Source organism: Chenopodium album, chromosome 1 (assembly GCF_948465745.1).
Source record: "Chenopodium album chromosome 1, dcCheAlbu1.1, whole genome shotgun sequence".
Classification (NCBI taxonomy): Eukaryota; Viridiplantae; Streptophyta; class Magnoliopsida; order Caryophyllales; family Amaranthaceae; genus Chenopodium; species Chenopodium album.
This window is the reverse complement of record NC_137834.1, coordinates 65450364-65478113: the sequence shown is the minus strand read 5'-3', so window position 1 is coordinate 65478113 and position 27750 is coordinate 65450364. Positions and strand designations below refer to the sequence as shown.

The 27750-nt window shown below is 36.7% G+C and overlaps 1 protein-coding gene across 1 annotated transcript; it reads left to right on the top strand.

Moving 5' to 3' along the window:
• The first annotated feature begins 2915 nt into the window (after positions 1-2915).
• LOC145557322 (MLO-like protein 4) lies at positions 2916-27750 on the top strand. The gene is made up of 15 exons (XM_081618515.1): positions 2916-3398; positions 3540-3597; positions 4106-4332; positions 4413-4529; positions 5476-5518; positions 6067-6158; positions 8457-8531; positions 9324-9409; positions 19506-19555; positions 19656-19696; positions 19852-20022; positions 20107-20142; positions 20725-20792; positions 21235-21295; positions 27215-27750. The coding sequence occupies exons 1-15, from the start codon at positions 3282-3284 to the stop codon at positions 27611-27613; spliced, it is 1641 nt and encodes a 546-aa protein (XP_081474641.1). The 5' UTR covers positions 2916-3281; the 3' UTR covers positions 27614-27750.

The window sequence follows — 27750 nt, the reverse complement described above, 5'->3', positions numbered from 1 at the left end:
ATTATTAATTATTAATTATTAATTATTAATTATTAATTATTAATTATTAATTATTAATTATTAATTATTAATTATTAATTATTAATTATTAATTATGTCAACAAGCCAAAAACCATTAGCCAAAAGCTGCTCCAACTAGCTTTTGGCTTTTGGCTTAAAAGCCAGCTTTTCAGCTAGTTAAAAAAGGCACTAACCAAACATGTTTTTTGGCTGTTTGACCAACTTGAACAAGCCAAAAGCCAAAAGCCAGCTGAAAAGCTGGTTTCCAAACACCCCCATAAACAACAGAGTCTAATAAAAATTGAAGGCGGTGATTATATATTCCTAAACAAAGTCATGCTTATACATAATTTGTTAAAACGAAACTATCAAATGATGAATAATAGAATTAGTAGTGTGCACACAAGTCAATAAAGCAATGAAATTATATACTTTGCATAAGCCATTCTCGTAGTCAAATAATCCTAATTCCAAATTAAATGTATAAGCATAATAAATATTATTAAAGTATAAAAAGGTATAGCAGAACATACTAGCTTGGTAATAACTAAAACAAAGTTAATGAATAATTCAAAACAGATTCATATAAAAGATTATTTGCAAATCAGAATGCAAAAACTGCATAATATTGTTGCTATGACTAATACGAATGAATTATGTGGTAACTGTATAATAGTTACGTTATGTTAAACGTACTTGATTAATTGATTTCAGAGTAGGATAACTTAATTCAACTATGTAGAGCTTTGGTGCTGATAAAGTGTTAAATATGGAAGAGAAATAAGGAAAATTTGTTAATTACTACCTCAGAAAGAGCTCAATTGTGAATTACTACCCGTAAAAAAAAAAGTTTCTAATTACTACCCCACATTCAACATAATTGCACCGATTACTACCCAAGTGCTATTTCCGGTGACTTAACTCAACATATGACGTCATAACCCAAGTGTAACCATATATTAACCCAACTAAAGTTAAATAAACCTAACCCACCCAAATTATAACCTTTTACCCCCTAATTAACCTTAATTAACACAAATTAACTAAGAAATTAACTCAGTTGATATAAAATCAATTGAGAGAAGCCAACTGAACTTCTCAACGGATCTTTCACCCAAATCCTCTCATCCTTTCCTCTGTAAATCACGTAAGTGTTCATCCTCCTGGTGATTCGCGCATTTCTGCTTGCAAAAGCAACACTTTTAAAAAGGTAAATGATTTGTTTCCCCTAATCTTGTGATAATTAAACAAATTATTTAGGGTTTTGTGTGTAAATTTGGGTTTTTTACACAATTGAACAATTGAGCAGAATTTAACCTTCAATATCAATTGGTTTAGGTTGAAGATGAGTATGCAACTTGCTCGACCAAGTTCAATTGGGTTTCTTCCGTATTTTTTGCAAAATTCAATTGGAACCCAAGTTCACAACCAGATTACTTTGTTAGTTAGGGAAAATATTGTGAGCTTTCACTGGTTTTGCTTCGCAAACGAACTGTAATTCTAGGTCTTAATGGAGTTTTGCTAAGGAAGAAGATGAAGAAGAGATCAGAAGAAGAAAAGAAGAATTAACCTTTTTTTTTTTTTTTTTTTTTTTCGCCAGTTAGGTGAGGTAATAAGTGGGGGGTAATTTTTTAAAAATTTTGGCTGGGTTAGGTTTATTTAACTTTAGTTAGGTTAGTGTGTGGTTACAATTGGGTTATGACGTCATATGTTGAGTTAAGTCACCAAAAATAGCACTTGGGTAGTAATCGGTGCAATTATGTTGAATGTGGGGTAGTAATTAGAAACTTTTTTTTTTTTTTACGGGTAGTAATTAACAAGGGAGCTCTTTCTGAGGTAGTAATTAACAAATTTTCCGAGAAATAAAGAGAGATGAGAGAAATATTTTTTACTTTCTATATATTCCTCCATCCAGTACAGGATATATATACATGTATAATATCTAGAACTACATCAATGGATAAGATTAAATACCCAACTCTAGAGTATTCTAGATGGTACATGGGATAATAGTCATCCACATATAGATATTTTATAACATATTTTAATTTCTTTTAATTTTTATGAGGCATTTTTTTTTAGAATTTTTACAGTTGTATAAACTAAAAAGTAGTATGTTATTTTTTGTTTTATTTGTGCAACGAGTTAGTAAAGGTATGAATTAGCTATTTACGGTACGGAGTATGAAATTAGTATAAATATTATTATTTTTTTATTAAAAAAAATTAGTCTTTGCATTAAAAACATATTAGGATTAGTTGTGAAAATTTTAATATGATATTTTTTTTTGCATATATATATTATGGCCACTATGACAAGGTTTATGACCTAATGAATTGAATATTTAATTTGGCCCTCGAAAGAAATTTGTCAAGATCCGCCACTGGTCATGAGGAATTAGGTATATTTGTGTACATATATTCTGGCCCGAAGTTTGACCTAGCCTGAACTCACAACTCGGGGGGCTTATTTTCTTACTTCGGTTTGAATTGATCACCTTTAGACCAGAGTTACAAATAACCTTGAAGTAGTACCCGGAGTGTTTATGCATTATGAGGAAAGTTAACTTTTGATCCAAAATTTGACTAAGGGGTTGTTTGTTTGACATAAAAAAACATGGGAAGTGAGACTTCCTAGGAATTGCAATTTTAGTGTGTTGTTTGGTTGACAATAATTTGGTGAAATGGAGGAAGTGGAACTTCTTAGGAATTTTGAGTTCCTACAAAATGTAGGAACTTACTTACCTAACCCCCCTAGGTAAGTGAAAATTCCCATGAAAGTTACTTCCCTCATTTTTAACCAAACAATTTTATAAAATTCCCATGAATTTGATTATAGGAATTTAATTCCCATAAATTTACAATTCATGGGAAGTTCTAATTCCCAAGTGAACCAAAAAACACCTAAAAATAATTTCAAGTTGAAATCAATGCACGTGTAGTGTTTGTTTATTTGTCTGAACCAACCGGGGGACAAGAAAACCCTTTAATAGCAATGAACAATTAATAAAAATTCAACTTCCATTGATCCCATCGCAAGTCCCAACTAGCATTTCCCAGAAAATTTCATACACAGTATCAATTTCACTATAATTAAGATAACATTAATTTTTTCTTTGTTAATACTAACATTCAAAGATATTTAAAAAAAAAAAAACTAATAAAACCCAGTTCTTTCCATATTTTCTGGATCTTATTTCACAATATAAGTATACCCACAATTTTCTAGAGATAATTTTGAAGTTCTATGAATTGAATTTGTGCAATAGATTGCTGTAAAAAATGTTAAGAGAAGGAAAATCTCTTGCAGAAAGTCCAACATGGTCTGTTGCAACTGTTACTTCAATTATGATTTTTGTTTGTTTTCTTGTAGAAAGGTGCATTTACTGGTTTGGCAAGGTGAGAACTTTGAATACATTATTCTCACTTTAATTGATGAAAAATGTAACTGTTTTTTTTTTTTTTTTCTTTTTTTTTTTTAAAAGTTTTTCTTTTGAAGTGAAATTTTGAGGTTTTTTATTTTTAATTTTAAATTTGCAGTGGTTGAAGAAAACTAGGAGGAAGGCTTTGTATGCTTCATTAGAGAAGATTAAAGAAGGTAATTTGACTTCAAAGCCTGTAATTAACTAAAATTTGTTGTAAATTCTAGTTAAGAATGTATAATAGTAAGATTAGTTGCTTCACTTGTTTAGTTTTAATTTTTTTTGGGTATTATCTTGTGTATTTGCTACCTTATGTGATCTGTTATCTGGCTTTCTTATTTTGCTTATTGGTAGTCGAGTTGGTATCATAAGCATGCTTCAATTCTTAGGTTATACACTCGAGAACATGATGTACCGGCGATCAAGCTTGTAACTTTTAGAATTTGCTGTGTTTTCTGTTAGTGTGGTTTGGAGATGTGATAACTCAGTATATTTGACAATGATCTTTGGATTTGATGCTCATGTTTGTTCTTTGGTATACTTTTATTATAGCAACGACTAATGTGTAATGATATACAAGTCATTCATGAAGCTAGCAAATTCTTAGAAGTCGAAATATCATGGTTCTTGACAGTGAGTAGTTGCCCACTATGAGGTGTAACTTGTTTTCTCTTGCTTGTGCAGAGCTTATGCTGTTGGGCCTTATTTCTTTGTTGTTAGGACAATTTGCTAGATGGATTTCTGAGATATGTGTAGATTCGTCTCTTTTCAACAGTCGATTTTATGCTTGTTCCGAGGAAGATTACACTTCCCATGAGAATTTTTTTATTAAAGAATCATTTCCCTCTTCAAATGAGACTGATATACCTCCAAAGGGACTGTTCAATTCCGTTTCTCATCGATGTCCTGAAGTACGTTGGTTCCCTTACACTCCAGTTCTTGTCAGGCACGCAGTTACCTTTTTCGAATTATAAATTTCTGATTGCTGCAGGGTCGCGAACCTTTTGTGTCTTATGAAGGTCTTGAGCAGCTTCACCGGTTCTTATTTGTGCTCGGTATTACCCATGTTCTATATAGTTGTGTTGCTGTTGGTTTGGCTATGATAAAGGTATAGTTTCACATCCATTTACAAGCTTATTTGCTGATACTAATAATTCTTATTAATTCATGAACGGGACATGCTGGAAGCAAGTTATGCTAATGCCAATAGAATTATTTGAGATGTGAGGTTTTCATATGTATGTGTAATATACACTATGTTACATGCACTCCGGAACGGGTGCCGGACACGGACACGTGTCCAAGTATCCGATCCGGCAAGTTCCAATTTTAGGACACGGGCACTCTATCTGATATTTTGACACGGGTACGGGGATACGTCAATACGTCACTTTAATTTATATAAATAATTGTATATTACAAAAGATTAAAATTTTCATTAGTCTACCCTATTTTTTGTTTTTATTTTTGTTCTTTTCTCGGTAAATTCTGCTAATAAATGGGAATCTTCTTATCTACATCTTTTCTATATTAATGGTGGTTTTCAAACAAGATATATTTTTCTTTCATGTTTCTTCTCTTTTTTCCTCTCCTCTCTTAATGGAAGTGTCCGAGTGCATAGTGAAGGATCGGACACGTGTCATGTGTCCGTGTCTGTGAAGTGTTGTGTCGACACGGACACTTCGCGATATTAGCCGTATCCGATTAACATAGAATATACATATATATTAACTAAGCAACCATTAAAAATTTACAAAAATTAAACAGGAGACTGGGTCTTTGATGCATGGGTTTTGTTGAGAGGCTGCTTAACAAATATACAAGCTAGAATATATGAAAGTTTTCGACTGCGAATTATAAGTAAGATTAGAAGCTAATTGAAAATCTTGAAAATGGTGAAAATAGCGTGAAGGATTACCTTGGAATCCCATATGAATAGAAGTGCATATATCTGTTCAGATTATAGGTTATTTTATTTTTTTTATTTTTTTATTTTTTACTTTTTTTACTATTAAAGCATGCATCATTCATCTTCTTCTGATTGTATCTTGTAGATATACAGTTGGAGAAAATGGGAAGCCCAGGCAATTTTGCAAGGTAAATGAAGGAATGAATTGTTATGAAACAACTATTAAAATTGTTTTGATGTTCATTATATGGTGTGTACTTACACTACTGAATGCATCGCAATTTTGCCTATTTCTATTTTCGTTTTCATTATCTATCATTGGAGTAATTATCTGACATCTTTCCCATCCAGTTATTTATATTCTAGCAGCAAGAGCATTTTTGTCCATTATATGATATTTAATTCAAGTAATATATTGGGTCGTTTGGTTGACAAGGGAAATAACTTCCCATCGGAATTGACTAATTATGGGAATTAACTTCCCACATTAGAAATCCCATGAATTGTTGAAAGTTGTTTGTTATTCATGGAGGAATTTGCAAATCATGGGAATTTCAAGTTACCAAGGGGGTACTTGGTAATTTAATTCCCATGTTTTGTGGGAATTGGAAATTCCCACATTTTTATGTTTTGTGGTCAACCAAACAAAACCTCAATATCTAAATTCCCATGAATGGGAAATGTTAGAGCTGTATGTTTCAAGTGCCTTTTTTCACTTAATATTGCTACTGTGCAGCAAAAAGGAACAAGGTGATGAGGCGACAAACCACCTTTGCTTTCCATCATGCATCACATCCTTGGAGCAGAAACCGGGTTCTAATTTGGATGGTAATTTGATGGTTTCTTTGTGTGACACGTTGTTTATTTAATGTTACCTTGCTCTCTGAATGACCTTGTTTGCTTCTTAAAATTGTGAGATTTTGAAAAGCCAGTATTTTGAAAAGCCAGTCTTGATCCATTTCGTGTTGAGCTTGAACATTTCTATATAATTTGTAACACAAGCAATCAAGATTATCTTCCATTTATTCTCGTTGCACCAGTGCACCTTTAAGTAATCTTAGCCTATTGTGCAAAGGCCATTCCTTGAAAATTCTTAGAAGATTGAAAAACAGAAAGAAAAACATACTGTAATATGTCTCTATTATATGAGAACTCATCAGTTAGGCTTCTTAGATCTTTATCACTTGATAATTTCTGGCAAGATTGAATGTACGACAGAGGGAGAATTTGTTTGGGCGGTGGTGGCTTGATGTGGGAAGATTATGGATAGAGATATAATATGGAGGATAGGAGGAAAGAGAAACATGCTTTCATTTTTTTTTGAGATGAATACACATTAACTAATTTACCTAACTTTTTCTTATAGCTCTTTTAATTTGATTTTCCTTTTAAATAGTTGTACAGAAGTAACTAACATTCATTTCAAGTACCCAAATTGCAACTGAATCCAAAATTGAGTACCCAAATAATTACTTAACTCGTAAACTAACTTAGATTACTAGGCCTTAGATTGTGTTAAGAGTATTATTTATATATTTATTTATTTATTCAACACAAGACTGGGGATGTATTACTTAATTAGAATAAGAGTATATGTTACAAACATGCTTCTTTTGAACAAATGAAAATCTGGATCATTGCAAAAAATAGTCCACCATTACCACTAATACATATAAAGTTTATACAAACAAAAGAACAGTTCTAGGCTGTACTACTTAGATTATAAACAGCAGCAGAAGGATAGCCACAGCAGCCTGCACTAAGCTGCACCAAAGCTCCTTTTGTCTTGATCATAGATGATCTTGACTCTATCGATCATAGATGATCTTGGATCAATCATAGTGATACAAGATAACAGAATAAAAACAAACTTTATGAGGAACATAAAGAAAAATATGACTTTTTTTTTTTTTTTTTTTTTTTTTTTTTTTTTTGAAACAAGAAAAATAAGACTTAATTATTATGGTTCTTTGACTTCTTTCCCTTTTATTTCTTGTCATTTACTTCTATGAGAGGGGTTGTGGAGAAGAGTAGGCTGTACACCAAAAATTGGCAAGATCAGGATAAAATTGCGGTAACAGAAATACTGAAGCAAAAAAGAGCAATGCCTTTAGACATATAGCTTTTGTGGTCAATTGTCAAGTCCTATAAGGCTATAACAGCTCAAATCACCTTTTTTTTTTGGTTGGAGTCATTTTGGCTCTGTTGGTTGGAGTACTTGTTGAAACTTCATTTCGTGTCAATAGTTGGTAGTCTTAAATTATGTTGAGTAACTTTCAGACATATGTTATAGTGATAAATAAGTCTTGTATAAGGCGAACTTACGTTAATTTTATTGTAAGACGGTCAATTTTAAGGTAACTTTAATCACTTTAAGTTTAACTTTTAATTTATGATGAATTTGATTGTATATATGTGTACTTTGTAATGGATACATGTTATGAAGGCTAATATAATTAATCTATTATATTATAAGTGTTTTTTAAAGGTAAAAATTTTGTAGGAAAACAATAACTTTTATAGTATATAAGGGTAACTTTAAATACTTTTTGGGTAACCTCAGACCGTCATACAATGACTTAAAGTCTACCTTAATCAAGAATTTGTGATACTGACAACCTTTTCTTTTCTGTAATAATTATTTTATATAGTTTATTTTAATCCGCTTGATAACCCTTTTTCGTCAGAGGGCATTTTCTATTTATTAATTATCAATCTATGTGTAGTGATTTATTAAAGATTGAAGGTAGCAAAGCCAACATCTTACTTTTTTTTTAATCTCAAAGTATTTCTCTTTGGGAAGTTGCAAATTAATTGCAGCATTTCTTTATTTGGCTAATGTTCTCTATCTTTTATCACATGGCTCTTTCTTTTTATCTCTTTCTATCTTTCTCCTCTCATGAAATACCATGCATCACCTCCACATTGCAATTAAAAGGAACGGAGGAAGTATAAAAAGATGGACATATCTTGATGTACATTATTATGGCTACATAATTATCATTAGCTTATGTGGATTCCTTCTTAAGATAATACATTGTGTTGTCGTGTCATAGAGATTAAGCAATATATGACTCATTCAATGTTACTTTTGTTCTCAAGCTGATCTATTCTTTATTCATGCAGCTATGCTTTCTTCGACAATTCAAGAGTTCTATACGGAAGTCAGATTATATGGCACTGCGTTTGGGTTTTATAACCGTAAGTGTCACTTTGACATCCCTGTCCTTGAAATAGTTCATTTTTATTTATATTTTGCTTATTTCTTTGAAGGTGAGTCAGCTTATCCTGGTTTCATAGCTGGATGGGCCTGAATGCTTAATGTTGTGAATTTTTTATATCTATGTGTCTGACAGTAAATTTTTGTCCTATGTATGATGTTAACTCTGGAAGAAGCACTTTGCGCTGTATTTGTTATTCTTGTGCTTGGAAGTCTTAGTACGGATGACTCTTTCTCATATAGTCAGATGTAATGCTGAGAAACAACTGCTGAAATTCTAATATATTTAACTCAGATTTCAGTATATATCTGTTTGAATGCAGTGCACCTCTGCTACACTCATTCTTCTACATCTTCTAACTCTTTCTTCATCTTTTCCTAGATTTCCTTTCTTTTATAAGAAGTGAAATACCCAGCCTTGATTACTATGACATCAGAGATTAACAGTAAAATTTCTGCGTTGAAAACATGTCCACGTCATCCAGAAAATTGAACTATTATGATCCATAACAATCTTATAGCCGGCTTTCTCTTCTAGTTTGGTTGATGCAATTTCAAATTACCTTGTATGATTGACACAGCCATCTTATAACAGCTGATTCTATAATATGTGATTTATAGCTGCTTTCTCTGTGTGGTTGAGGTTCAGATGAGATGTGTCAGGACAGCGACTGTTAACATATCTTCATGTTGCAAAATTTCTCACATTGTATGATTAACGGTTCCACTTTAAGTAGTTGACTTGATGATGTTTCGTTAAAACTTGTTTGCAGAATCACAGACTACCACAACTCTATGACTTTCACAAATACATGGTTAGGAGCATGGAAGATGAATTTCACACAATAGTGGGAATCAGGTATACAATTCTTTGTTGACTAGAGAGAATTTTTTATTCGTTTATTTTAACTCTATGTCCCATATTGCAGAAATTTTATAATTTACAGTCCCTTGTTATGGTGCTAATGTCAAATTTGATTTTAATACCTCACAAATACTTGTGCCTTTTGAGTTAATTAGCTTGGAAAGACATTACATATCTTTTTTAGGCATTTAGAACACAGAAAATGTACAAATTGTGTTAAGAAATATTTCTCGGGCTAGCACTTCTTGACATCTATTTATTGGGTCCAGCATACCTCTCACAGAATAGTTTCTGTTGTATAACGATATTTACCTTTACGGGCTCATATTTGGTGGAAGTATGAAGTAGAATTTTGAAAAGTTTTGAGGCCTTGTCCTCTGATTTTAGGAGGAATGTCCGGTAATTTATTTTAGTTGGCCTCTAAATGATCTATCAATTATCAGTGATCATACATCTTGTGTTCGTACTCTAATTTGGTAGGTATTATTTTTTTTAACTATCTTACTATATGTGACCTAAATGTATTAATATCTTATTAATTCATGAGGTCATGCGTCACGGATCCAAATAATCCGAGTCTCAATGCGGGTCAACATCCGATCAAGGTCTATGCACGGAGAAGGAAAGTCAATCAAGAGCAACCAAGGGCAGCAGCAGGGGATACTCCATGCTTTGTCAACTCCAATTAACAAGATGACGAAAGCAATTAAAGATCAAGGAAGGAAAGGAAGGCAACTAGTTTCTTTGTGCTTTATCAATGTTTTTCTTAATTTAGCTTTAAGTATCACATGTATCCTTAAGGTCATCTTGACCATCTTAGTTTAAATATGATTGTATTGGCAAGAGAGAGATTATCCAGAAATTGAGCGAAACACTTGGTGAGAGTGGTAGCCTCAAGCTACTTAGAGAGTGATAGCCTCAAGTTATCAATTGTAACCTTCCTTTACTATCAATTAATCAAGAATTAAGCCTTCCTTCTATTTAATTATTACAGTTATTACTCGTTTTCCGGTGACCGGAAGTCCGTCCATAACAAACTTGGTATCAGAGCAGGCACGGTCATGGCAGCCAACACCGAGCAACGGCTGAGCGCGGTGGAAGAGATACTCACTAGCCTTAAGGCGTAATTTACTTCCATAGAGGAGAAATTGCAGCCAAGAGGAGAAGGAGATGCTGCGGCAGGGGATGTGGCAGCAACCGTCAAAACGACTATGGAGGAGGAACGAAAGAAAACGGAGGAAGTGGTGACAGCCGTCACCACTTGTTTGGAGGGTAGCATTGACCGCTTCAGGCAAGACATCGACACTCAAGGGGCAATTGACCGTGCAAACTTCGCCAAACTCCAACAAGAATTGGAGAAAATCAAACAAGCCCAATCGCGACAACCAACGAAACCTCCGTTCATTCCGATTGTTGGTGAGAATAGGCCGCACCCAGAGTCAGAGCACGTGCGAACTCCTAACGAGGAAAGGCCGTATGAGGAGGAGGAGTGGCAACCCCCTAAACCAGGCGGATGGCGCGGCGGTGACTGGAGAGGTGGCGGAGACGGCGGTGGCAGGGGAAACCGATGGAAGCATCGGAAACTGGAGATACCCACCTTCGACGGAGCCGAACCGGATAGTTGGGTAATTCGGGCAGAGAGGTACTTTGAGGTCTACCAATTGACCGAGAGGGAGAAGATGGAAGCGCCGGTGGTGGCCATGGATGGAGCGGCGTTGAAATGGTTTTTGTGGGAGCAAAAACGCCGGTCCTTCTATGGGTGGCCGGACCTCAAGTAAAAACTTTTGAGTGAATTTAGGCCATCCCATTCCGGGTCCCTACACGAGCAATGGTTGGCTGTGCAGCAAGAGGGAGGGACGGTGATGGAGTATCGGCGGCGGTTCATAGAGATGGCGGCTCCGCTCGAGGACGTGCCGTAAAGCCTTATGCTGGGGCAATTTATTAATGGGTTGAGGAAGGATATCAAGGCGGAGTTGCGGTTGCTCAATCCACCAAGGAGAAAGCTATGGAGGTAGCAGGGAGGATTGAGGAACGAAATAGGTTCCAACAAGAGAAGAAGACGTCTGGAGGTTGGAGGAGTGGAACTTATGTGGGTGGGTCAAGCAGCGGCCCAACAGAAAAGAGTGGTGGAGGTTTTGGGCTCATAAGGACGTATGGGCTGCCAAGTAATTTGGGCCCAAAAACGTGGCCTAAGGCCCCTGAAGCATCTCAAAGTTCTGTCAACCAAGTTCAACCCAACTCCGTTTTCGGCAGTAAGGCAGTGGGGTCAATTCGCCGGTTAACCGACTCGGAAGTACAAGAACGACGAGCAAAGGGTCTTTATTTCCGGTGTGACGAGAGATGGGGAGTTGGACATCGTTGTAAACGGAAGGAGCTCACACTCATGATCACGGGAGACGGGGATGGAGACAAGGATGATAGTGAGATAATTGTAGAGGAGGAGGCGTTGGAAGCAAATGAAACCGCCATCGGAGTAAATTTGTGCTCCGTTGTGGGAATTTCAAACCCAAAGACTATGAAACTTGGCGGTGAGGTGAAGGGGCGTCATGTGGTGGTCATGATCGATCCGGGGACCACCCATAATTTCATCTCGGACCCACTAGTGTCGGAGTTGAAGTTGGAGTTGTCCGAAAAAGGAGAGTTTGATGTCGCTCTCGGGAATGGTGACACGGTGAAGGGACGTGGATTATGTAAGGGGGTAGTGATCAAGCTTGACGGGGGAGTGGCCATTACCGAGGATTTCTTACCATTATCCTTGGCAATACCGAAGTGATTCTTGGAGTACAATGGTTGGAAATATTGGGATCGGTGGTCACAAATTGGAAAACCTACGTCATGAAATTTTCCGTCGCCGGAGCTCCGGTGGTATTGGTGGGCGACCCCACCCTTGAGAAGTCTCAAGTCTCTTTGAAAGCAATGGTGAGAAGTTTGAGTAAGGAGAAGTGTGGGCTGCTTGTGGAAGTCAACAAAATTGAAAAGGTAGAGGCCCAAACCACTAGGCCCATACCAGAATTCTTAGAAGGCCTCATTGCAAAATTTCAGAATGTATTCCATATGCCTATGGGACTTCCTCCTCAACGTGAGCATGAACATGCTAGAACACTTAAAGAGGGTAGCAACCCCATAAGTGTTCGACCTTACCGCTACCCTCAAATCCAAAAGGATGAGATCGAGAAGCTTATACGAGAGATGATCGAGGCCGAAATTATTAGGCCCACTACTAGTCCTTTTTCTAGCCCGGTTTGGCTTGTTAAGAAAAAGGATGGGTGTTGACGGTTTTGCGTGGATTATCGGGCGTTGAACAAGGAAACGGTGCCGGATAAATATCCTATTCCGGTGATCGACGAGCTTCTTGATGAGCTTCATGGGGCTCGAATTTTCTCAAAACTCGATTTAAAATCGGGTTATCATCAAATTCGAGTTAAATCCGAAGATGTGCCCAAGACCGCTTTTCGCACTCATGAGGGCCACTACGAGTTCTTAGTGATGCCATTTGGTCTCACTAACGCTCCGGCCACATTTCAATCTTTGATGAATGACATTTTCCGTCCTTTCTTACGAAAATTCGTCTTAGTATTTTTTGATGATATTTTGGTATATAGCAAGAATGAAAGTGAACATGCCCAACACTTGGAGGAGGTGTTTGAGAAGTTGGCAGTGAACAAACTCTATGCCAATTTCAAGAAATGTGATTTTGGGCAAGAACAAGTAGCTTACTTGGGCCATTTCATTTCTTGCCATGGTGTAGCCATGGACAATGAGAAGGTGCAAGCCATCTTGAATTGGGCCTGCCAAGAAATTTGAGGGAGCTTAGAGGCTTCTTAGGGCTAACGGGCTATTATAGAAAGTTTGTGGCCCAATATGCCATGATAGCTAGCCCACTTACGGCCCAGCTCAAGAAAGATTGTTATGGGTGGACCGAAGAAGCCACGCAAGCTTTCCGGCGACTTAAGGAGGCTATGGTGACCGCCCCGGTGCTAGCCATGCCGGATTTCACCAAGGAGTTTGTGGTGGAGGCCGATGCCTCGGGTTATGGGCTAGGGGCGGTTCTCATGCAAATGGGTCGACCCATAGCTTATTATAGCAAGATGTGGGGAGTCCGAGCTCAAGCCAAGTCCATCTACGAGAAGGAACTTATGGCCATTTGTCTAGCCATAGTTCGTTGGAAGCATTATTTAATGGGCCGACACTTTGTGGTACGGACCGATTAACAAAGTCTCCGGTACATTACGCAACAAAGGGAAGTCGGAGGCGAGTATCAAAAGTGGCTAAGAAAATTGGCCGGGTTCGATTTCGAGGTACAATACAAACCCGGAGCTTCTAATCGGGTTGCCGATGCTCTATCTCGAATTGGAGGGGAAATGGGCCAATCCGTCCCTGAAGCCCAATTCGCGGCAATGGTGTCTACAAATTGTGTAGAGTGGGCTGACTTGGAAAAGGAATTAGAAGCTGATGTTGGATTGGGCCACATTAAAAAGGGCCTTGAAGGTGGAGATGGTCCAAGTGGGTTTTCGTTAGAGGGAAGCAGGCTGCTTTACAAGAACAGAATCGTATTGCCTAAAAATTCACAGTTCATCCCTAAATTGCTAGAAGAGTATCACGCCACTCCCGTTGGTGGTCACGACGGTGAAGTCAAAACGTATCTCCGACTAGCCGCCGATTGGTATTGGCAAGGGATGAGGAAGCAAATCGGAGAGTACGTGCGCAAGTGTGAGGTATGTCAACGGAGTAAGGTGGTCCAACGACACCCCCTCGGCCTCCTTCAACCGCTTCCGATTCCGACGACAATTTGGGAGGATATTTCCATGGATTTTGTGGAAGGACTACCAATGTCTAAGGGCATTGATTCGGTGTTAGTAGTGGTGGACCGATTGTCCAAATATAGCCACTTTATAGGGCTTAAACACCCTTTCAATGCGTTGAAAGTGGCGGATTACTTCATGAAGGAGGTGGTGCGCCTCCACGGGTTTCCATCCTCCATTGTTTCCGACCGTGACCGTGTGTTCATGAGTATATTCTGGAGAGAGCTCTTTCGACTTTAAGGAACGCAACTTCAACGGAGCACCGCCCAATCTGATGGGCAGACAGAAATAGTAAACAAGGGGCTTGAAGTTTATCTTCGGTGTTTCGTAGCAGGGCATCCTAAGCAATGGGCAAGGTGGTTGGCTTGGGCGGAATACTCTTATAATACATCGCCTTACACGTCGACCAAGATGACCCCTTTTAAGGTGGTCTATGGCCGGGAACCACCAAAGCTTTGGCGGTTGGGAGCTGGTTAGACACCGGTCAGCAGCCTCGAAGAGGGGTTGCGCGAGAGGGATTTCGTGCTCGATGAGTTAAGGGTGAATTTGTTACAGGCACAACAATTGATGAAGGAAATTGCGGATAAGAAGAGAATAGACGCTGAATTTGAAGTTGGGGATGCAGTTTTCTTGAAGCTCTGACCATATCGCCAGAAATCATTGGCGAAGCGGCCATTTCAGAAGCTAGCTGCTAGGTACTACGGGCCTTATACGGTGGTTCAACGAATCGAAAGGGTGGCTTATAAATTGAATCTTCCACCCTCGTGCAAAATTCACCCCGTGTTTCACATCTCTCAATTGAAACGCGCGGTGGGTGACGCCATGGTTAATCCTGCCATACCGGAGCAATTGAATGCAGAGTTTGAATTGGTGGTCGAACCCGAAGCCGTCAGGGAGGTCAGAGAAGTCAACGCGGGTGAAGGCTATGAAGTTCTCATCAAATGGAAAGGGCTGCCGGAGTTTGAAGCTACATGGGAAGATGGCGAGGCATTGAATCAGCGATTTCCCGACTTCCACCTTGAGGACAAGGTAAGTCTTTTGGGGCGGGGTATTGTCACGGATCCAAATAATCCGAGTCTCAATGCGGGTCAACATCCAATCAAGGTCTATGCACGGAGAAGGAAAGTTAATCAAGAGCAACCAAGGGCAGCAGCAGGGGATACTCCATGCTTTGTCAACTCCAATTAACAAGATGACAAAAGCAATTAAAGATCAAGGAAGGAAAGGAAGGCAACTAGTTTCTTTGTGCTTTATCAATGTTTTTCTTAATTTAGCTTTAAGTATCACATGTATCCTTAAGGTCATCTTGACCATCTTAGTTTAAATATGATTGTATTGGCAAGAGAGAGATTATCCAGAAATTGAGTGAAACACTTGGTGAGAGTGGTAGCCTCAAGCTACTTAGAGAGTGATAGCCTCAAGTTATCAATTGTAACCTTCCTTTATTATCAATTAATCAAGAATTAAGCCTTCCTTCTATATAATTATTACAGTTATTACTCGTTTTCCGGTGACCGGAAGTCAGTCCATAACATCATGATTCGTGTTTAAATCTGCTAACAGTTTCTCACTGTCTGTTCTCTACTACTAGATATTTGGAACTGATTTGATGATATATAAGTCATGTTTAGCCGTTAAGCTTGACTTGAACTCACAAGTTGCATACTCAAGCTTGACATAGATGAAAAAAAAAAAAAAGCTTGACATAGATTAAAAAAAAAAAAAAAAAAAAAAAAGTCAAGCTCTAAATCCAGGTCCGACTTGAAAAAAAATTTCCTGCTGCATTTGTTTTATTTTCCAGTATTGGGGTGCATCATTGCATGTAATATGCTAGCATCGAGAGTTGGAAAACTAGTCATGTAAGGTCTAGCTTGTTTTCGTGTTGATAACAAATGAGTTCAAAGTTCCTGTAATGGTTCCTAAATTTTATTTTGAATAAATTGGTGATTGAGTGAGTCAAATGAATTAAGGTTGGTTATTTTTTGATTGGAATTTTCATTTCTCACCTAATCCATTTATTAGATAGGTCATTCATGCCAATCTGTTAATAAACCAAACCCAATCCAACTTTTACAAGGTCAGGTTCTGGTTGTGTTGTGTCATGCTTGCTTTTGTCAACTCTAGCTATAGCAGTTTTGGACCCTAAATTACAGGATTATGTAGATTACGTGTCACAAATTGTTTGCTCCATATGTAAATGAGGAGAACAATAAGTTAGAGATACCTCATATCTATAATCAACTTAATGGTGATTATGTCAAGTCGCATTCTTCTTCAACCGGGAAAGAAAGCTTGATGTAATTTTTTTTTAGTTTCTTCAATTGTTATGGAAAAAACATAGTACATGGTATACCAGCTTTGAGTTTGTAAATTTGATACGACTCATACAAGGTATGGAGTATCTCTAACTTGAACTTGATAGGACAAGTGGAAACTAAGAAATCTGAATCTTAATAAGGTAAGGATAGGACAAGATGATTTGATCTTCAAGGAGAACCTGCTAAATCTGATGCCCTGGTGGAAGGAAAATCCAGTGTATTTCCCATTTCTTTTTTTAAACTTGGCAGAAAAATTGATTGTTCCAATTATAGCGTATAAGGCAACCTTTAGTACTGGCGGTCATTATAGTGGATCGTTATAGATGCTTGTATGGTTCAAAAGAATGTACAAACGTCGATATATGCATAGATGAAGGTGAATAGTGTAAATCCTTCCATGGAGTAAAAAGATATAAGGTAAGGATACTTCATTATTTTTTATTACATCCTTTTATTATTATTATTATTATTATTTTTTTTTTTTTTTTTTTTTTTTTTTTTTTTTTTTTTTTTTTTGAGGAGTCCTTTTATTATTATTATTATTATTATTATTGTTGTTGTTGTTGTTGTTGTTGACACCGAAATTTTGTTAATTATTAGGTGTCAGATATAAGTAAATAAGGAGATAAATATAAAAAAATATAAGATATTTATCTTCAGAATCTCATAGATTATTATCTTTTACTCTACGACTCTCTATATAAAGAGGGTTGAATCTAGGGTTTAAAGAGGCTCAGATGGAATAAGTCACAAAGACCCCATCTCCTCCCTACTACCAAACATTGTAGGTCCATAGTATGGAATAAGCCGACAAGGCCCCATACTACAAACAAATACAAAACCCTAACCCTTTAAAGAGAGGAATCAAGAGATCTACGAGAGTTGCAATACACAAACTATCAATAAAAATAATTGTTTCTGTATTTTTTCTACCTCTTTATTTAAATATTGCAGGTTCGAATTTTTATGGTTTACAAATTGGCACGCTCGGTGGGACAATTTTCGCTCTTCATCTCCAATCTTCAAGTCTCAAAATTCGTAGATTTAATGGGGGCATACCAAATTTGCTTTCAAATTCTACAAGAAAATTTCGAGACCAAGTTGCATCCGATATCAAATCTCCACAACAGGTCTCGAGGGGGCATTTGTTGACACCGAAATTTTGTTAATTATTAGGTGTCAGATATATGTAAATAAGGAGATAATATCAAAAATTATGAGATATTTATCTTCAGAATCTCATAGATTATTATCTTTTACTCTACGACACTCTATATAAAGAGGGTCGTTTATAGGGTTTAATTAGGCTCAGATGGAATAAGTCACAAAGACCTCATCTCCTCCCAGACGTCGTTTCTAGGTTTAAGGAGGCTCAGATGGAACAAGTCACAAAGACCCCATCTCCTCCCTACTACCAAACATTGTAGGTACATAATATGGATTTAAGCCGACAAGGCCCCGTACTATAAACAAATATCAAACCCTAGCCCTTTGGAGAGAGGAATCAAGAAATCTACGAAAGTTGTAACCCATAAATTATCAATGAAACAATTGTTCCCGTCTATTTTTCAACCTCTTTAATTATGTATTGCAGGTTTGAATTTTTATGGTTTACAAATTTAGAGAGCGGAGATGAAATTTAGAGAGCGGAGATGAAGAGCGAAAATTGTCAATGTTTGGTAGTAGGGAGGAGATGGGGTCTTTGTGACTTGTTCCATCTGAGTCTCCTTAAACCTAGAAACGACGACTGGGAGGAGATGGGGTCTTTGTGACTTATTCCATCTAAGCCTAATTAAACCCTATAAATGACCCTCTTTATATAGAGTGTCGTAGAGTAAAAGATAATAATCTATGAGATTCTGAAGATAAATATCTTATAATTTTTGATATTATCTCCTTATTTACATATATCTGACACCTAATAATTAACAAAATTTCGGTGTCAACAATTATTATTATTATTTTATTTATTTATTTATTATTTTATTTTTGTCTTCAACACTCTTTATACATTAGGTACTATATGTTATTTTCTTTAATAGAAATGTAACTACTTACATCCTGATATTTTGCCGGAAAAGGCAAAAAAAAAAAAAAAAAAAAAAAAAAAAAAGATGAAATCAACCTCAGGAAATCATTATTACAATATTTCCAAAGAATCGACAAAGTGACAGCTCAATTGGATTTAATCATGAAATAATTAAAGTTGAGTCTTAATATTGTTGGTTTACAATTAGTTAAAAAAAAGCTGTTTTATTTATATATTTATTTTACAAGGAGTGACATGGAAATTAATCCATAGTGTTCATTATCAAGACTTATTTTGTGTAAACTGGTAGTTTCCTTAAAACTGATGTGAATTTGAGTCACATTAATGTAATCTTGTATCCTGTATGTTTATGAGGAGATTTTTTAAGGTTTTAATAGTTTCTTGTAAAAGGTGGATGATTGTTTTTTTTAATCCTTTTCAACAACTTTTTTGTTTTTGTTTTTGTTTTTTTTTTTTAATTTTTTTTTTTTTTTTTTTTTTTTTTGTTTTTAATAAAATAATAAGCAACATTTCATTTCACCTTTTGAGCCTAAATTGAGCCAAACTTATGCTGCCTCAGTCGATCAGGCTAAACTCTCAAGCTTGAGTCAAACTTCAAGTTTTTGAGCTTATAAGTTGAGTTGACCTTGGATATGAGCTTTGAGCATTCAAATCTAGCTGATAAAAATTGATCTTGATTTTTAACATAAGCATGTGTATGAGAGGAATAGGACTATAGGAATACAGTTGTAACAAGTTTAAGCAGAAAAACTTCTCTGAAGTTGTCATCCTTGGAACATTAACGGTGAGCTAAGGTTAAATGTATATCAATGCTTTATGGTTATGTCCAAGAGGAACGTCTAATACAATGAAGCTTAATAATTTCCCTTTTCTTGGAATGTTATTTTAAGATCTTAAGCTAGATATCTTTAATTTTGCAGTTGGCCATTATGGGGTTATGCAATACTATGCATCCTGCTCAATGTTCACGGTACTTTTTCTAATTGAAGAAGATAAGACTTTAACCCAATTTCTTACATATTGTTATATTATAATTCTCTTTGAACTTTAATCTATGATGTAATATGCAGGGCTGAACATTTATTTTTGGCTTTCATTCATCCCTGTAATTGTAAGTTTTTTTTTTTTTTTTTTTTTTTTTTTTTTTTTTTTTTTTTTTTTTTTTGTCTCTATCTGCTTATTTTCCTAAGAAAATTATGAGCACCTTTTTGATGTTATTTAAATTGTGGATAATGGATATATGTATACTTTCATTCTTCCCTATAGCTTGTCATGCTGGTTGGTACAAAACTTGAGCATGTCGTCTCCCTTTTGGCACTAGAAATTGCAGCACCAACATGTCCATCTACCAGGACTCAGGTGAAGCCACGTGATGAGCTATTTTGGTTTGGGAAGCCAGAAATGATATTATGGTTAATTCAGTTCATTTCATTCCAGGTAACTTGATCTCAGTATTATTCTCTAGCTATTTATATTATGTATTACTACATCCTTACAGCTTGTTTTCTTTGGTACATGCAGAATGCTTTTGAAATGGCAACTTTTCTCTGGTCCTTGGTGAGTTTTCTTCCCAACTCCCCACTTCTTGTCACACACGCAATATATGTTTGTACACGTATGCTTTTATTATAATTTGTTTTAGTGTTTGGGGTGATTCAGAGGAATAAGAGGGAAATTGCGATTAAACAATATTGAGGCATGTGAGAACACCTTCACCACAGATACTAGATCTGCCTCTAACCAGTGCAAAGAGAACGTCATATATGTTTCTGGGATAAAATTTATCTTATGGTGTTGCTCTTGCAATGCTCAACGAGTAGACACTAAAAGATCAAGTACGAGATAGAACAAAAATGAAGGATTCTTCTCTAATCGCGGAAGACTATCACAATACTCTAGACTTTGATTCATGCTACTTTATAAATTCACGATCAATGATACGACATGTATCCATCATGTCTCTTCGAACAAAAATTCTTACAATTCTTCTGTGATATAAGAAGTCTAGAAGTGAGTGTTACTCTATGAATAACAATTTTACGTTGAGATATTTATCTCACGAGCAATTTTGGGAACAACTCAATCACCCCTCTGCAATCTTTTGAATGATAATCTGGTTATCTTTTTCTCCCTTTGCAGTGGGGATTTGAGCAGCGGTCTTGTTTTATGAAGAACCATGCTATGGTAATCATCCGTTTGGTTTCTGGGTATGTAAATTATAAATGTCATTCCTTTTGCTTCTTGTCACATTTCATTTATAGAAAGAATGGAAACATATTGTTCTGTAATTTCATATGCCAAGACAGCTAGAATTATTAAAAAAAAAAATAGTCATGCACTCCACAATTATTGGGCAGTTGCGTTGACTTTTCAATTCATAGAAGCTGTCTAAATACATTTGGCCAATGAACAAAATCATATAAGGACATAAGGTAGTTAATCATATCAAACTATTGAGATTTAGGTACTCAGACTGTGACACTTTGGGTGTCTTATAGCCAGATCTTATGTTCTCTTGGCGCATGGAAGAATTTACACTTGTAAAAATTAAAGTGAACGTTTGGTTTATTCTGAAAAATTCATTGATGCTGTTACTAAATACTGCAAGTCGTATATTCTTATTATCTACCTTTACAATCTTAACTGCAGAGTTCTTATTCAAATCTGGTGCAGCTACAGTACTGTCCCTCTTAGTGTTATTATAACACAGGTGAGCACGTTGCAATTTGTAGAAGGATTTTCATTTCCCCTATGTTGAGGACATTTTACATCTTTTATATTGAATTCATCTATAAAAGGAACTAATAACAATTCAAAATTAAAAATTGAAATAAGAAAAATGAGGATGAGGAAGATCGAATGGGTGGAGATTGAGCGTGTGGTTTCTCTCTAAGGCGCGTGCGACCTTGGCAGCCTTGGCAGTGGGTACTCGTACTCAATCTTCCTCGGAAATTGGACACAACAAACAGAAATACTCACAAAAACTTAAAAACAGTAAGAAGAATAAAGAAAAGCATGGAACTAAAGAGATTGAAGATGGTGGAAACGGAAACCCAGAATTGAGAAGTTCATGGAAGAGCAAATTCTTTCACCTCGAGCTTCACTGGAGGATCTGGAGAAGGGAAAGGGTGAGACAAACATTTTCAGACTTGGTTAGTGCAGTTAAGGGGAGTACAAAGATCTCGTCGCAATTGCAAGGTAACCCAGATACTCGAACCCCTGTTTTGCATGCGATTTCGGCTTCTAAAAATCTACTGCAAAAATTCGATGATAAATTGGGCATTGTTGATAATAATGAAATTGGGGTTAATTCTGATGATTCTAGTTGCATTAAAATTGATTTGGATGATATTCAAGAAGAAATTGATTTCTGGTTCTTTGCTATGTTTGTGTTGCTAACCCACCTTTAGCTGTAATGGAGCATGGAGGGTTTCTGTAGGAGGGTTTGGAGGAATATGGGGGTAGATAAGGTGTCTTTGAAAGATAAGGGAATTTTCTTAGTTCGATTCACTACCATGGAAAACAGAGACAAGGTATTGAATGGACATAAATTGTTCTTCGATAATAAACCAGTATTTCTGAAACCTTGGTCTGCTGATTTGGTTATAACTCAGGAAGAATTAAAGGTGATTCCTATCTAGGTTCAACTCATTAACCTGGATTTGAAGTATTGGGGTGAAAAATTGATGAAAAAAAAAGTTGGAAAACTAGGGAATTGGGTGAAAATGGATAATGCAACTGTAGGAAGGGAGAAGTTGCAATATGCTAGTCATGATTAAGGTAGTGAAGTATGAATGGAGACCAGTTGTGTATTTCACTTGCAAGAAGCTTGGGCATAACGTTGAGAAGTGTAGGGGGAAGAAGCAAAATTGATCCCAAAAACTGTCCATCATGAGAAGGTGACAGTGGCTAGTACTGCAATAGTTCTTGTTAGCTAGGAAGAAGTCAATGAGGTTGAATCAAACTAGAATGAGGTCTTCCAGAAACTTGTTAGCTAGGAAGAGCCCACATAAGGTGGAAAAGGTGGCAACTAAGAATGCTTTTGCTATCTTGGATGGCATAGGTCAAGAAGAAGTTGAACATGTTCATGCTGCAGAGGGAGGAATACCCTTTGACAGTCATGGATAGTGTCCTTTCTTTGAATGTTAGGGGAGCCAACTTAGCCAGCAAGCAAAAGATAAAGCAATTCATTGTTGCTAATAAATGTGGCTTAGTTGGGCTCCTAGAAACTACGGTAAAGTCTCACAATATGGGGAAGCTTTATCTTGGTGTGGTTGAAGGGTGGAGTTTTACTTGCAACAATAGTAAGCATCCTAGGGGAAGAATTGTTGTTACCTGGAAATCTCAGTTGTTTGATGTAAATATCTTGCTATGCACTAGCTATGTTACATGGACTCGGGTACGTGTGTCGGACACGTGTCCGTGTCCGAGTGTCCAATTCGTCAATTTCTACGGGTGCGGGGACACGGCACTTACATTTTTTGCAAAAAAATTATAGTTTTATATGTTTTTATCAACAGTGAACAAAAAATAAAATAATTTGTAGTGTAATCAGATACAAGGAATACAAGTATTACAATGAGTGAATGAGGGAGTACATTAAAAATAAAAAACTGAATTGAGATAGTGGAGTGTGGGTCCACACGGTAAAGAAAAAAAAGAAAGAAAGTTATTTGGGGTCTAGTGTCGGTCAAACATTTAATTTCAACCATAAATTTCTGATTTCTCTCTCCTCTCTCCTATCTCTTCTCTAAAATGGAGTAAATTTGAACGGTCTTTTTGCTCAAGCTTGCTGCCATTTTTGAAGCTTCAAGAACATGAAGCTCAAGTTGTCAACTGAAACTGCCGTGTTTGAGTGCAATCAGGTGAGTCGGACCCGAATTTCGCACCCGTGTTCGTCTCGTGTCGTGTCGACACGGGTACGTGATGATTTTTGCCGAGTCCATGTAATAGAGTGCACTAGTCAATTGGTTCATTGCTATGTCAATGTTAAAAGCAGGAATGAGAGTTTTCATTGCTTTTTCATTTATGCTTTTAACACTAATTCTGAACGGATGACTCTTTGGAATGATCTTAGGACTCTCAGTATTTCAATTTATAGTCCTTGGATTGTCTTTAGGGATTTCAATTGTGTTTTGGAAGCAGAAGAAAGAATAGAAGCTCTTGTCTGTTGGAATGAAATGGCTAATTTTAGAGCTTGTATTGATGATTGTGACTTGGCTGACATGAAGTATAGTGGTAACTTTTACACTTGGAATAATAAGCAGATTGGGAAAGCCAGAGTATTCTCTAAGTTAGATAGGGGCTTAGTGAACTATAAATGGTGCAATTTGTTCCTCTTGGATGTTTTTCAGTAATGAAGGGGATTTTGATCGTGTGTATCCTTCATGTGTATCCTGAGCAACAAATGGGGAAGAAACCTTTTAGGTATTTCAAATGGGGAAGAAACCTTTTAGGTATTTCAATATGTGGAGTAAGAAACCTTTTAGTTCAGCGATCTGGTGCTTGAAGCTTGGCAAAATGAAGTGGAAGGGACCTATGTATATAGTTGTGAGAATATTGAAGATTGTGAAGAAAAGCTTGATTGAGCTAAATAAATTTGAATGTAAAATGTTGAAATCCAATACAATCTAGCTAACCAAAAGCTAGATTCTTGCCAGAGTGCTCTTCATAGTAACCCACTAACCCCGGAGATTTAGCAAGTAGAGAAGCTGAACAGAAAGCTAGAGAATTATTCTCTCAAGCTCAGGAAGTTTATTGTTCCTTTATGAGACAAAATGCAATGTCTGATCGGATTGCTGATGGTGATCAAAATACAGCATTATTGCATAGAGCTCCCAGGAAAAGGAATATGCAGAACAAGGTTTACACTATAAAGAACCTTAGGGTCTGTTCTCATACGTTGAAATTCAATTCAGTTCAGTTCAGCTCAGCTCCTAATTTCCTTCTCTTATAAAATATTCATTTCAGTTCGGTTCTGTTCAGCTCAGCTCAGCTCAGCTCAGCTCAGTTCAGTTCAGTTCAGCTGAATTCAGTAAAAGAGAACAGGCCCTTAATGGGGACAAGGTTGATATGAGTGAAGTCCCCGTAATATCTTGCTGGGAACAAGTGGTGATAATAAGATCCCTGCAAATGCTGCTGTTATTCAGACTGGTGTGATTTATGGAGCTGGGTTCCCTTGTGACTACTCCTTTTACTCAGGATGAAGTTAAAAGAGCAATGTTTGCAATGAATGAAAATAAAGCTCCTGGTCCAGATGGATTTGGAAGCAATTTCTATAAGGTTACCTCGGATATAATTGGCAATGAAGTATGTGGAGCAGTCCTTAATTTTCTTTAGACTGGGAAAATGCAAAGAAATTAACAACATTGCCATTACTTTGGTTCCAAAGGTGAATTGTCCTGTAAATGTGACAAAGTTCATACCAATGGCATGCTGTAATGTTATTTACAAATGCATTTCAAAGGTTCTGTGTGGCAGATTGAAGATGGTGCTTCCTGAGATTATTGCAGAGAACCAGAGTGCCTTTGTACACAGCTGACACATTGTGCATAACATCATGGTCTGTCAAGACTTTGTAAGACAGTATGGGAGAGATTCTGCAGCACCTAGTTGTCTTATCAAGCTGGATTTGAATAAAGCATATGACACAGTTGAATGGGATTTCCTTGAAGAAATGATGAATGATTCGTGCTTCTTTAAGCATTTTATTCTGCTGGTCATGACCGTGTGAGAACTCCTAAATTTTCACTGAAAATTAATGGATCTATGCATGGTTTTTTCAATGCAAAAAGAGGGCTTAGGCAAGGAGATCCCCTTTCTCCTTTGTTGTTTATTCATGCATTGAATACTTGTCTAGGATTCTGAAAGTGATAAGCACTAAGTCCAATTTCAAGTTTCACCCAAGGTGCAAGGCTGTTGGTCTTACTCGCCTTTGTTTTGCAGATGATCTGATTCTATGCTGTAGAGGTGAGCTAAAATCAGTGAAGTTAATGATGAGAGGGTTTAATGCTTTCTCAAGAGATACTGCTTTACCCTTAGAAAACACTGTTTATCATGCTGGAATGACTGAGAATGTCTTGCAAGAAGTCCTGAGCATGACAGAGTTTAGTAAAGGCAGCCTTCCTTTTAGATACTTGGGTGTTGCCATTTGTTCTAAAAGGTTACTATTGTTGAGTGTGAGCACCTGGTAGATAAAATGTGTGCAAGAATTAGAATTTGGGGTTCTAAACATATTTCTTTTGCTGCCAGAGCAGTTTTAGTGAATTCAGTGTTAATGGGTATTCAGGTTGGGCTCAAATCATGATATTGCCTAAAGCTGTGTTTGAGAAGATCAATGGAGTTTGTAGAAACTTTCTCTGGCATGGGAGCTTGCATCATAATCCTGGCTATGTTGCTTCGGATAAAGTCTGTAGAAAGAAAGCATAGGGAGGTTTGGGTCTGTAGGATGCTGAGACCTTTGGGTAAAATGGATAAGTGTGGTGGATTTAAAAGAGCTGAACTGGTATAATTATCAGCCTGGTATGGATTCTAGTTGGTATTGGAGGAAGATTTGTAGTGTGAAAGATAAACTCAAGAGTGTATATTCTGTCAGTTCCTTTGGGCAAGGCAGATTTCAGACAGCAGGGTATATAGGGAACTGATGTAGGATGCTGAAAGATGCAGATGGGATAAGCTAATTTGGGAAAGATTGACTATCCCAAAGCATCTTTTCATAGCATGGCCGGCTATTCAGGGCAGATTATTGACTAGGGACAGGTTGCAGCAGTTTGGTGTAACTGCCTCTACTAAGTGTTTACTATTGTGGCTCAAAATGAGTCTCATGCTCATTTATTTTTTGAATGCCTGTATAGTAGAAGGATCTGGGATGAGATTAGTAGCTGGATTAATGTTAGGATATAGTCTGTAGAATGCTGTGAGAAGAACAAGATGCTGTAAGCCTGGGTTTCAGCAATGCCTGCTGAGAGTTTGTACTTTAGCAGCTGTCTATTGGATATGGAAGGCTAGGAATACTGCACATTGGGAGTCCAAGGTGTTGTGCATACATGCAGTTGTAAAGTTTGTAAAAATAGAAATTAGAGATAGATTGTTAAGTGTAAAGTCGAAAAGAATCAATAGTGTAGATAGGGATTGGTTACAGGAGCAATTTGTATAGGCTTGCTCCGAGTTTTTCTAGGCAGTTTGTTCTGCTCCCTTTTTAGGGACTGGTTTATAAAATAGTTTTGGAGCAATAAAACTACTTACTTACCCTTAAAAAAAAAAATAATAATAAATAAATAAATTCAAAATTATTTGAATATAGAACTTTTTGGAAAAGGTTTTCATTAGTGATGCAGTGAGTTCGAGTTCTATTACAACCAAGGCTATTGCTTTAATGTGATTGTAATTGCCTACATGTCATGTTATTCAACAATCGATTTAGCTGTACAACATGCAATTTGTTCCAAAATTTTCTGCTGCTACAGCACATTGAACAGACTCCGAACCCCATTATGATAGAACTAGCCATACTCTCTCGACTTCACTAACATGGTTTCTGAAACTACAATATAACTTGTTCACTGCCACTTAACTAATATAAATGGTAGAATAATAGTCTAATTCTTTTGTTGACCTTTGACGATGCTAGATGGGATCTAAGTGCAAGAAAGCCTTGGTTGCAGAAAGTGTGAGAGATTCCTTGCACAACTGGTGTAAAAGAGTTAAGGAGAAGTCAAGACGTTCACTTGCAGCAAGGTCAGTTTGCTCCCTTGACGACATTGATGAAGTAACGACAGTTGCATCCCTCACGCTATCACGAAGCTCTTCTGTTGCTTCTTTAAATGAGGTCAAAATTACAGAGGTAGAGCATCCAAATGAAGCAGGACCGCAAGATTCAGTTGTCCCTGACGAGCTTTCATTCCGTATGTCAGAGTATATTTCTCAGTCAGCTGAAAATACGTTTCTAGATACACCTGATCACGAGCCCTTAAGTAATGATAATGAAGGAAAGGCTGAGACTCTTGCAGATTTGCTACAAAAAACCTGAATGTAGAGGTTGTGGTTCTTCTAATGCTTGTTACATTTCGTTTTGTAATTCTTTTCATTGTTAGAGTAGCACATAATTTATACTACGTATAATCTAGCTCAAATGTATTAACCACCAGGTTGAAAATTTATAACTTT